Genomic DNA, 12,929 nt, shown 5'->3' with positions numbered 1-12,929 from the left:
CTGCAGGCTTATTTACAAGATTACTAGCTCTTATATTGCTCTTCATCTAAACTAGCAAGTTCCCTAACTGGTTTCTCAAGAAAGCCATCTTTCATACAGTTTCAACATTTCATCTTTTACATCACGACTACCCATTTATCCATTTTACATGCAATTTCAAATGCCCTGTGAGTACTATTTTCTGATTTTGGTTTGATGGATAACTGTCACATGTACTGAGGTACAGTGAAAAAAGGGTTGCCTTAAGGGTTTTATAGGCAGTTTGTAATATACAACTGCATCAGGATAACAGAACAGAGTGCAGAATACAATGCTGCAGCTGTCAAGGTGGTGCAGAGAGAGATCAATATTAACATCAAAGAGGTCCATGCAAAAGTCTGATTTATACTGTGATTTGTGTGAACAGCCCTGTTTGATCACCTATAAAATAAACTCTAGCAGTTTTATGCCTCTTACTGTTTCTTGTTTCCAGCCAAACCATTTTAATGTCTTCAAGTTTATAACTATGTTTACCTCTGATTAATGTCACATTGCTCTATTTAGTTATGAGTTACCTCACTACTTCTTGCCCAGTTTACTGCCTTGTCTGAATGTTGTACACTTTTGTATATTCAGATCCCAACTTTGTTCCCTTCAGGTCATACATGTGCACTTCTTTTTGAGTTGACAATTTTTTTGTTGCCAATACTGGCAGCATTCAACCACAGCCTCGAATTCAGTTCCGTTCCTTCTTTTGCAAACTCTGGCCTTATCTACGGTCATACGCGAGTTTGCAGTCAGTAATTCTTCGTCCCAAAACTTGACGAACATTATCTTTATTGTAACCTTGAAACACTGTCTCATTTCCCTGTAATTTATTCAATCTTCCTCGACATGTTCCCCTCACTCTTCTTTTATTTCCAATCCCTCACTACGTCCTTACATGTTGATTCACAAGAACACTGCCACTTCAAGTGAAGTGAGTCCCCATTTTCTCAAGTACTGCTACCCAATGTCCCACAAACTGGAACCGACTTTCCATTATCAGTTTTTGGACCATGGTTTCATCTCTTAATTACCCGACACCAATTTGCACAGTGGCTGAGATAATAATCAACCAATAAACACCTCATAGTTCCTACTTGTTATTTTATTGCCTCGATCATGATATTGCACCTCAAGGAAAATCTTTGTGCCAGTCTTACCTATTTTCTTGGTACCTACATGGACCACAACAACAAGATCTTCTGTTTCCTTGTGCAAGTTGCCTTGCAGAGTTGAGCAGATATCCTGAACTTGGAGATAAACAAAGCAACACAATCTTGTGAATTCTTGCTACTGGCTGCACATAGTACTAACTACCCCCTACTTATACTGGCCTAGGCACTCACAACATTTATTTTCAACTAGCTGCACCTTAATGCCTTCTGGGTCATAGTTAACAAGTTCACCTACACTACAGCCCTTAAACCTACTCCATACAAGCTGCAAGAACCTCAAATTTGTTCCTCAACAATTAGGGATGAGGCTCCTCCGCTCCTAACTTCTCAATTCCCTTTATGTCATCCGTGATCTTACTTTATGTTTAACTTCTCTTGCTGTTCACTTAAAGCACGTATGTTAATATTTTCTTGAGTGTTAGAATTCAAACATCAGTCTATTAGAAAGTTTAAATTACCGGTGTAGCTTCAGACTGAACAGGAACAGCATTAGGTTGACCATGTCTGGATTCACTGTGCACTAGAGAGAAAAAAAACACTTAGAATTACAATTAAAATATTACAAGATCATTAGAAACAGATTAGCATGAGAACTTGAGTCTTTGTAATTTCATGTAATAAAGTAAAATGCAAATCATATTATTGAATGAGTGAACCTGACGCCATGACAACTATGTTTTCTTAACATAGTTGAGATGACAGAACTGTAGAAATTTTTATCTCAATGACACCTTTAACTTCATAAACTTCTCCAAGTGCTTCATGGAGCCTGATAAAGCAAAATTGCAACTGCACCACATATGGAGTTTTCAGAGATTATGGCCCAAGGTTTGGTCAAGGGTCTTTAAAAGGAAAAAGGTGAAAGGTTCTGGAGAGCTCCAGAAAGGCCCGACTAAGGCATCAGCAGTCAAGAACTAGAATTTCAAGCTGACTTAATGTTATACATCATCAGCTCATCAGAAGTATATTTACAAGTCAAAAGGCTGAGGTAACAAAGGTTTGGGTAAGGGTTTAAGCAAGAGATGAAAGGAAGCAGGACTGAGGTGTGCCATGTTTAAGATAGAAACAAGCATTCTTAGGGATAGTATAACCATGTAGTCAGTATCTTAACATGGGATCAAATAGGTCAAAGATCATAGACAGTATGTTGGCGACAAGGAGCATCTTGAGTGTCATCAAGGAGAATGATAGAATGAGAACCAACAATGATACTTAATTGAAGAAACGCTTTACTCATCTACAAGTAGTCTGACAATTTACCGACAGGGAGGAGTTGACAGCAGTGGTGACGAGAGTGTTTAAATTCGCTAGTGTATTTGAGAAAATGGACGATGTTTTGGATTTTACAAAGGGGAAAGCACATGAAATGTAAGACCAACAAAAAAGACATAGGAGTTTCAATTCTACATGCCATTAGAAACCTAACTGATAGTTTCACAAAAGTTCTGAACTGAGGCTCTCTTCAAAAGGAAAACAGCATTTTCTGGTTTACTGTTCAAACACAAAGCCTGCACAATCAGTTACCTTGTGTACATATCATCTGGGGCATCTCCATGGATTGTGCTGTATTCATAGGTTGTGCTGAAACAATAGCAGGGTCAATTGTTTGACTCTCAAACTCGATCATCGATTCCTATTGGGGGAAAAAAATATAAGTATGTGAAATATGTCCTAAAAAAGTACAGTCCAAACCATACAATCCATTTGGCATATTCAGCAAAGCTTTAATAAACATGAACATAAAATAGAATATCTTTCCCAAACTACATAACACAGGCTTTGGGACCTGCTCAATTTCAGAACTAGAGAAATACTTAAAAAAACTAAACTTTGCAATATGGGAGAAAAAAAAACCAACTAAGTGAGATCAAGTGGATTGCTTCAGTACTGAATCAGCACAGATATCCCAAGGGCCCAAATGGTCCCCCTGAATACTATATTTGGTTTGCGAGATGAAACACACCACTTCGGCGAACTACCAACTTATTTTCCTTCCAAATCTAGATAGAGAAGAACAGGCCGACATGCTTTCCAGTTCGAAAATATGAGATCCCATTGAAACAATTACTGTTCCTACTGAACTATGAAGTTTTTTTGTTATATTAAATATTTTGCAGTTTTTGCTGCAAATTGAAAATAAAACAAATATTCACCATAGCCTTGAAACACATCAGGGCAAGAAAAATGTTGAAGGCAGTATCTAATACTAAAGTATACTTCTGTGGTTTGTAAAAGTTAATAATGCTCAAACTTTAAGTGGAAACTTGAATCATGTGACTTCCTTCCAAGATCTTACTTCACAGTTTTATCTTCATGTGTGTATCTGCATGCTGAAAATCAGATTCTAACTTGGAAATTATCACTGAATCTAATCTTGCCTCAAAATGACTGCTTTTTAGCATTAACCTAACTGATTTTCTCTTGCTCCATTTTAAGAGCAATTCTTGAAATGCTGTAATCTACCTGTTAGGCTATCCAATTTCAGGTGAACCTTAGCTTACAATTCAACATGCGACCTTCCTATTTTGTGCACCTCAGCCGCCCATTAATCAATTTGAGCAACAAACAGGAAATAAAACTGAACAAGTAATGTAACTCACGTTGTGCATCTGGACATTCAAAGCACATCTGACATACAATAGACTGCTAAGTGAAATTAATACAAGTAGGATAAAAAGTTCAGGTAAAAATGTATTACGTTTACAATCTGAAAGAAAGTAGAAAGCAAAATGGACTTATTCTTTTAAAGATTGGACAATAGTTATTTTTCCATTTGATGGACCATTCCAGAACTTAAGGAATTTTTCAAACTTAGAACAGAATTCAGCAACCACTTAAAGTTCCTAGCATCAAACTCTTCAGGATCTGGAGGGAAGTCAGCTCTCAAGTGTAATAATCATCTTGGTACTCCTTCCTTAATTAATTTAACTATCTCAATTTTCATGACTTGCACACAGTCAGGCACAATTACACCTAGGGTCCTTTTTTGCCTTTTCGTCAAGGTCGGCACAAAATACCCATTTAGTTCACCTGCTCTCCCCGCAGGTTTGACTATAGATTGCTCTGATTCTGTCACTTAATCTTTGTGTTTAAAAATCGACAGAAACTTCCAAAATCTACTTTTCTATTCCCAGAAAACTCTATCTAGTAGTCATTACCCTACTTATTGAACTTTTTGTCATTACTTGTTCCTCCACAGATTCTGCTGCATGTTATGGCATGACGTACCTTTTCTTGCTATCTGATAGATGTTCGCAGGTAAACGGACGGCTGGAAAATGGGAAGCCTTCAGAAATGAGATAACAAGAATCCAGAGAAAGTATATTCCTGTCAGGGTGAAAGGGAAGGCTGGTAGGTATCAGGAATGCTGGATGACTGAAGAAAGTGAGTGTTTGGTGAAGGAAACATATGTCAGGTATAGACAGGATAGATCGAGTGAATCCTCAAAAGAGTATAAAGAAAGTAGGAGTATACTTAAGAGGGAAATCAGGAGGGCAAAACGGGGAAACGAGATAGCCTTGGTAAAAAGAATTAAGGAGAATCCAAGGGGTTTTTACAAATATATTAAGGACAAAAGGGTAACTAGAGAGAGAATAGGGCCCCTGAAAGATCAGCATGGCGGCCTTTGTGTGGAGCCACAGGAAATGGGGGAGATACTAAATGAATATTTTGCATCAGTATTTACTGTGGAAAAGGATATGGAAGATATAGACTGCAGGGAAATAGATGGTGATATCTTGCAAAATGTCCAGATTACAAGAGGAGGAAGTGCTGGATGTCTTGAAATGGTTAAGAAAAGTGGATAAATTCCCAGGACCTTATCAGGTGCACCCTTGAACTCTGGGGGAAGCTCGTGAAGTGATTGCTGGGCCTCGTGCTGAGATATTTGTATCATCGATAGTCACAGGTGAGGTGCCAGAAGACTGGAGGTTGGCAAACATGGTGTCACTGTTTACGAAGGGTGGTAAAGACAAGCCAGGGAACTATAGGCCGGTGAGCCTGACCTCAGTGGTGGGCAAGTTGTTGGAGGGAATTCTGAGGGGCAGGGTATAAATGTATTTGGAAAGGCAACGACTGATTTGGGATAGTCAACATGGCTTTGTACGTGGGAAATCATGTCTCACAAACTTGACTGAGTTTTTTCAAGTAACAAAGATGATGGATGAGGGCAGAGCATTAGATGTGACCTATATGGACTTCAGTAAGGCGGTCAACAAAGTTTCCCGTGGGAGACTGATTAGCAAGGTTAGATCTCATGGAATACAGGGAGAACTAGCCATTTGAATACAGAACTGGCTCAAAGATAGAAGACAGCGGGTGGTGGTGCAGGGTTGTTTTTCAGACTGGAGGCCTGTGAACAGTGGAGTGCTACAAGGATCGGTGTTGGGCCCTCTACTTTTTGTCATTTTACACAAATGATTTGGAAGCAAGCATAAGAGGTACAATTCATAAGTTTGCAGATGACACCAAAATTGGAGGTGCAGTGGACAGCAAAGAGGGTTACCTCAGATTACAAAAGGATCTGGACCAGATGGGCCAAAGGGCTGAGAAGTGGCAGATGGCGTTTAATTCAGATAAATGCGAGGTGCTGCATTTTGGGAAAGCAAATCTTAGCAGGACTTATACCTTCAATGGTAAGGTCCTAGGGAGTGTTGCTGAACAAAGAGACCTTGGAGTGCAGGTTCATAGCTCCTTGAAAGCGGAGTCGCAGGTAGATAGGATAGTGAAGAAGGCGTTTGGTATGCTTTCCTTTATTGGTCAGAGTATTGAGCACAGGAGTTGGGTGATCACGTTGCGGCTGTACAGGACATTGGTTAGGCCACTGTTGGAAAATTGCATGCAATTCTGGTCTCCTTCCTATCGGAAAGATGTTGTGAAACATGAAAGGGTTCAGAAAAGATTGACAAGGATGTTGCCAGGGTTGGAGGATCTGAGCTACAGGGAGAGACTGAACAAGCTGGGGCTGTTTTCCCTGGAGCGTCGGAGGCTGAGGGGTGACCTTATAGAGGTTTACAAAATTATGAGGGGCATGGATAGGATAAATAGACAAAGTATTTTCCCTGGGGTCAGGGAGTCTAGAACTAGAGGACATAGGTTTAGAATGAGAGGGGAAAGATATAAAAGACACCCAAGGGGCAACTTTTTCACGCAGAGGGTAGTACATGTATGGAATGAGCTGCCAGAGGATGTGGTGGAGGCTGGTACAATTGCAATGTTTAAGAGGTATTTAGATGTGTATATGAATAGGAAGGGTTTGGAGGGATATGGGCCAGGTGCTGGCAGGTGGGACTAGATTGGGTTGGGATATCTGGTCAGCGTGGACAGGTTAGACCGAAGGGTCTTGTTTCCATGCTGTACATCTCTATGACTCTATAACTATCCAAGGTTGATACATTCATTCCTTCAAGTTCTTTCTCAATTAAATGTACCACTTACATACATTGAAATATCTCCTGAAATTTCTGCCATTGCATATCTACTCACGTATCCCATACCTGCATACGCCAGTTCACTTTAAAACTCAAATTCCTTTAATAACTGCCTTTAATTTAAGGTAATCCATACAAAATGTAGTGTCAACATTAAATGCCATCTACTCAGTAATCCTGAGGGCGCAAGAATTATGCTAATCAACATAGCACTGTCTGTAAGGCCTGCAGTGTGACACACTTAGACTACTGCCCTCGGCACTATTCTGTGCAGATAGTAAGAACATCTACACCTGAGTCTATTTCAACTCAACAAATAGGTGACAACCATTCTCAATGCACCAGAGTCAACTTTGGTTAAAATTTCAACAAAGATATTATTCATCACTGACTGATGTATTTGCTAGGGTAACATCTCTATCAGAGTCCACTTGCAACCCAATCAGCACTCTTCTTTCTTCCAACACAATTTTTGTTTTTGGTTTACCTTGCTATTTCTTGCAAGTTGTCCTAAGAGTGTAAAGTGAACAGCTTTGACAAAACATCTTTTTTTTCCATCAATGTTTACATTTGATATGACTAAATACAAAGTTAAAATACCAGCCTCAGACTCATTCTTCTCTCCCTCAAATGTACAATGATACTCAACCATATAAATGACCAGTTTCCATGCAAAATCTCTAATGTGGTCATGAATTAATCTTGTCTCATTGCACAGAAAGACTTAACAGCAATTTAGATTTGTTCAATATATCATATCAGTTGCATGACACCATGATCTTGTATTATAAATTCTGTGTCTTATGATCCTGCCCCACTAGCTACTTGACGAAAGAGCAGTGCTCCGAAAGCTAGTACTTTCAAATAGACCTGTTGGACTATAACCTGGCGGTGTAAGATTTTTAACTCATTGCACATGAGCTGATCTAGTATCTGACTCTATGGTTGGCTTTATAACATGCAGCTCTAAGAAACTCTCAAAACTACCATGCATACCTTTGCCAACCCAAGTCAAACAATGTTTATTAAAATCACCCACGATTATCACTGCACATGTCCAACGTCCCAACCATTATTTCCTGAATACTCCCAGCCTATATCATAGTTACTGTTCAGAGACCACAACATTGATCATACTGACCCAGTGACAATTTTCCTGCGGTAGAGAGAGAGTAATACAGAAATTATCTTTATTGCTTTCCAACTAACTGCTCTCACACACCCAGCAAATCTCTGTGTTCCCTAGATAGAGCACAGATCAAAACTAGATCCATTTCCCATCGCTCCAAATTTGATTTACAGATTTGAGATTTCCTAAACTATGGCTCCTGCGAGACAGGCCCTTGGCTGTCAAAGAGAGTTTGTATTCCCCCGCCCTTGACAAGCACACTGGCCTGGACCACTACGACGGGCCTTTTACCTCACCCTACTTTGATGACACCCTGCAGCACAATATGTTCAGTTTACTCAAGCGCCATGGACTCCTTGATATCACCAACCAAGCTACAGGTTCCTGATAACCATGCTACAAATTGGATCCACATATCTGCCCACACATATTTTCTCCTTGGAGGAGGAAGTAACTATCAAATATTTAACCAAAGGAGTGAGACTAAATCTGCATCATGGTACACATTTCCAAACCTTGGACTCCAACTCAACAAATGAGTCCAAGTTCTTCAAGTTGCATACACTTGACAATGCTTGCTGTATATCACACTACTATCCTGCTGACTTTTACATATTAAGAAAAATTCAAAGCTTTCAACCTTGCTTTTAAACCCTTTAATGATAGAAATCAGAATGTTGTTTACCTGTATGAAGTTGAAAGTTCCTTGCATTTGTGCCATAAGGTCTTGCACTCTCTGCCTTCTCACCAATGGGTCTGAGGGAGGAACAGTGTTCAGTGCATGGTTTTCAGTTACTATAGGTGGCTGTACCTGTTGTTGTTGTTGTGGCTGTTGTTGCAGTGAATTTATAACCTATATAACAGAAAGTGCATAACAAAGAATTTATACCATTCTACTTTGATCAACAGTAACTAATCCCTGAATTAAACACACAAGAACAAAAGATAATTTTGCAATGCCCTAGAAACAAATCTGACTTATTATCCAACATCAAAATGAGAACCCTAAGTTTTCAATATGTTTCTTTGTTGATCATTTGAAAGATGTAGTCATTTTAATATTTTAGCACAAGTTTCACAAATTTAAAATCCTAGATGCAACGTGTTTGAATTATGCATGAGCCCAGCTAGTTTTACAGCAAAGATTTACTAAGATTTCAAATTGGCAATCATCCCAAATGGCCTCATGCGAAGACTTGGTACAGCAGTTACCAAAGAGATGCATAGATCTACAGATTCAGGCACACTTTGTGCTATCACCTGATCTCAGCAGCTGCACTACAATTTGTAATGTAAATATACTTGCATTACAAAAGGCTTAAAAATCCACAGATCCTATTTCAGATTGCTATTCAGTCAGAATGAAAATGAAACACAAGAAAGAATATTCCACAGATAATGGTGCATGCTATAGAAAAATAGCCAACCATTCACCATCCACTTGCACATTTTTCTATACAGCACACAAACATACCTTTCAGTCTAACATATCCTTGCTGACCAGGTATTCTAAAATGAAGTCGTCCCACTTGCCTGCATTTGGTCCATACTCCTCTGAACTCTTCCTATTCATGTGTGTTACACAGCATGGAAACAAGACCCAGCAGTTGAACCAGTCCATACCGAACATCGTCACAAACTATATTAATCCCACCTGTCTGCTCCTGGCCCATATTCCTTCAAACCTTGTCTATTCATGTACTTCTCCAAATGTCATTTAATCATCGTCATGGGATCCACATCCACTATTTCCTCAGGAAGTTCATTCCACACACACATCACCCTCTGTTTAAAAAATTTGGCTCTCATGTCTTTTTGAAACCTCTATGATTTAATCTTAAGGATGCACCATAAAGATGGCACACACTAGAGATAGGCTGCTGAGGACTTCTGCAACAATATATATTTTCTAAGACCAATTTGTCTTGTTTTATTCACTCATGGGATGTCTGGTTACCCCTGAGAACATGGCGGTGAGCTGTCTTCTTAAACCGTTGCAGTCGCTGTGCTGAAGGTTGACCTACAATGCCCTTCAGAATTCCAGGATTTTGACCCAACAGCAGTGAAGAAATGGTGATATAATTCCAAGTCAGGATGGTGAGTGGCTTGGAGGGGAACCTGCAGATGATGGCAGTCCGATGCATCTGCTGCCCTTGTCTTTCCAGAGGGAAGTGACTATGGGTTTGGATGACGCTGTCTAAGGATCACTGGTAAATTTCTGCAGTGCAACTTGGAGCTGGCACAGCTGTTGCTGCATGTCAGTGATGGAAACAACGGATTTTGTCAATGTGGTGCCAATCAAGCAAATTGATTTGTCCCGGATGATGATGATGAGTGCTGCTGGAGCTGCACCCATCCAGGCAACTGGGGAGCACGCTGTCGTAATTCTAACCCGAGCCCCGTAAATCGTCCAAATATCTTTCACATGTTGTAATTGTATCCATTTCCACCATTTCCTGTTGCAGCTCATTCCACACACTCACCACACTCTGTCAAAGAAGCTGTCCCTCAGACAACTTTCCCCTCTCACATTAGACTTACATCCTAGGGAAAAGACTTCAGCTATTTGCCTTATCTATGCCTCTCGTGATTTTATAAACCTCTACAAGGTCATCCCTCAGCAGTACCAAGGTTCAAAGTGCTTCTAGAATTGTAACCCCATTGCCCCAGCCATATTTTAAGCAGCCACAAAGAAAACACAAGCAAGCTAAAAATTGTGTCTTGTACTCATCACAATCGTGCAAAAACAGCAAATTGATAACAAATATAAAAGATAGAAAGGAAAACATTTGCAAGGTGACACTCTCTCTATACAGGAAAAGCAGGCTGAGGTATTGCACCACAATGTTTGAGGGATAATTGCTCCTGGTGTATTCCTGATGGCAACGTCTCCACCAACTACATCAGCCTACTTGCCAAACAAACCCCTCATTCAGTCATTGAGTCATTGAGATGTATACCACGGAAACAGACCCTTCAGTCCAACCCATCCATGCCAACCAGATATCCCAACCCAATCTAGTCCCATCTGCCAGCACCTGGCCAGTATGCCTCAAAACCCCTCCTATTCATCGACCCATCCAGATGCCTTTTATATGTTGCAATTGTACTCGCCTCCACCACTTCCTCTGGCAGCTCATCCCATTCACATACTGCCCTCTGCGTGATAAGGTTGGCCCTTAAGTCTCTTTTATATCTTTCCCCTCTCACCCTAAACTGATGCCCTCGAGTTCTGCGTTCGCCCACCCCAGGAAAAAGAATCGGTCTAGTTATCCTATCCATGCCCCTCAATTTTATAAACCTCTATAAAAGGTCACCCCTCAGCCTCCAATGGACAAGGGAGAACAGCCCCAGCCTCTTCATCCTCCCCCCTACAGCTCAGATCCTCCAATCCTGCCAACATCCTTGTCAATCTTTTCTGAACCCTTTCAAATTTCACAACAACTTTCCAATAGGAAGGAGACCATAATTGCATGCAATACTCCAAAAGTAGCCTAACCAATGCCTGTATAGCCACATGACCTCCCAACTCCTGTACTCAATACTCTGACCAATAAAGGAAAGCATACCAAACACCTTCTTCACTGTCCTATCTACTTGCGACTCCACTTTCATGGAGCTATGAACCTGCACTCCAAGGGCTCTTTGTTCAGCAACACTCCCTGGGACCTTACCATTAAGGTTACAAGTCCTCCTAAGATTTGCTTTCCCAAAATGCAACACCTCGTATTTATCTGAATTAAACTCCATCTGCCACTCCTCAGCCTCTTGGCCCATGTGATCAAGATCCCACTGTAACCTGTGGTAACCTTCTTTGCTGTCCACTACAATTTTGGTGTCATCTGTAAACATATTAACTATACCTCTTATGCTCACATCCAAATCATTCATGTAAATGACAAAAAGTAGTGGACCCATCACCGATCCTTGTGACACTCCACTAGTCACAGGCCTCCAGTCTGAAAGACAACCCTCCATCACCACCCTGTCTTCGACCTTTGAGCCAGTTCTATATCCAAATGGCGAGTTCTCCCTGTTTTCCACGAGAATCTAACTTAGCCAACCAGTGTCCCATGGGGAGTCTTGTCAATCGCCTTACTGAAGTCCATACAGATCACCTCTACCACTCTGCCCTCATCAATCCTCTTTGTTACTACTTCAAAAAACTTCTTTTTCCATGTGAAATACTGCGAATGCTGGCTATCTGCAACAAACACAGAATGCTCCAAAAACTCAGGTCTGGCAGCATCTGTCAACAGACAATTATTTTAGACATGCAACATTACACCAGCATTATATGTGTTACTACCCTCTATTTCTTTCCTACACAGTATAAACTATTCTTCCGTTTTACATTTTATAATCTTTGTCTGTCCTGGACTGCAAAATGAAAATCTTCAACAGCATGCCAATTCTTTGAAAAAAAGCAAATATTAGCTTAAATTCTTTCAAAAGCTCCATAAAGGCATTTGAAGATAGATTTTAATGAAATCTGTAATCAAAACAAGGAACCCAAAATAAACCCACGTCATACAATGAAAAAACTTGAACGTCACTGTAGTTAGTTTCAGCCTTGTAGAAGAAACTGAATGGACTAGAACCCAACAAATTTTCATCTATTTTTCCAAAGCAGCCTATTTGTTAATTGCAAAATCAGTTACCTCAACAGTTTCCGTGTTCCATTCATCAGTTTGCTCTTTCTGACTGCTGCTGAACTGCGACTCTGCAATGAACTGCCTGTTCACAAACTGGAAAACAAATTGATTGATGTTATATTTTCAAAACAAGTCAAACTATTAGGGACAGTAATTCCTAACACCACGTTGTTTCGTGTGTACAGGATAATTTTACACCCAAGGAAAACACAAGTTAATTATACCATTTGCTTAAAGCATGGGGTCTTAACACACTCCTACAAAAACCTTACTTATTTTTCTTTTGTTAGGGGAGAAAACAGAAGTTCGCTTATGAACAAGGGGAATGATATGCAGCAACACTCTTACTTCAGGTTAAAGCTCGACATACAATTCAACTTTATTTCAATGAATCAGTGCAGTTTTTACTGCTTAACACCTCTCTTGATAATGAAATAACATGGTTTATTCAACAGGTCCACTACCGTTTGTTTCAGTGAGGAATGACACATCACAAATGTGATGCAAATTAAAACCA

The 12,929-nt window shown here is 40.1% G+C and overlaps 1 protein-coding gene across 1 annotated transcript in view; it reads right to left on the bottom strand.

Moving 5' to 3' along the window:
• caprin1b (cell cycle associated protein 1b) overlaps positions 1-12,929 on the bottom strand; it is a 101,695-nt gene that overhangs the window by 50,840 nt on the left and 37,926 nt on the right. The window contains exons 8-11 of the mRNA XM_060839074.1: positions 12,419-12,505; positions 8,443-8,610; positions 2,724-2,832; positions 1,658-1,719 (exon numbers count right to left, since the gene is read on the bottom strand). Coding sequence (XP_060695057.1) covers positions 1,658-1,719; positions 2,724-2,832; positions 8,443-8,610; positions 12,419-12,505 — 426 coding nt within the window. The remainder of the gene's footprint in view (positions 1-1,657; positions 1,720-2,723; positions 2,833-8,442; positions 8,611-12,418; positions 12,506-12,929) is intronic.

This window comes from Hemiscyllium ocellatum, chromosome 18 (assembly GCF_020745735.1).
Source record: "Hemiscyllium ocellatum isolate sHemOce1 chromosome 18, sHemOce1.pat.X.cur, whole genome shotgun sequence".
Lineage (NCBI taxonomy): Eukaryota > Metazoa > Chordata > Chondrichthyes > Orectolobiformes > Hemiscylliidae > Hemiscyllium > Hemiscyllium ocellatum.
This window is presented reverse-complemented; position numbering and strand designations above follow the sequence as displayed.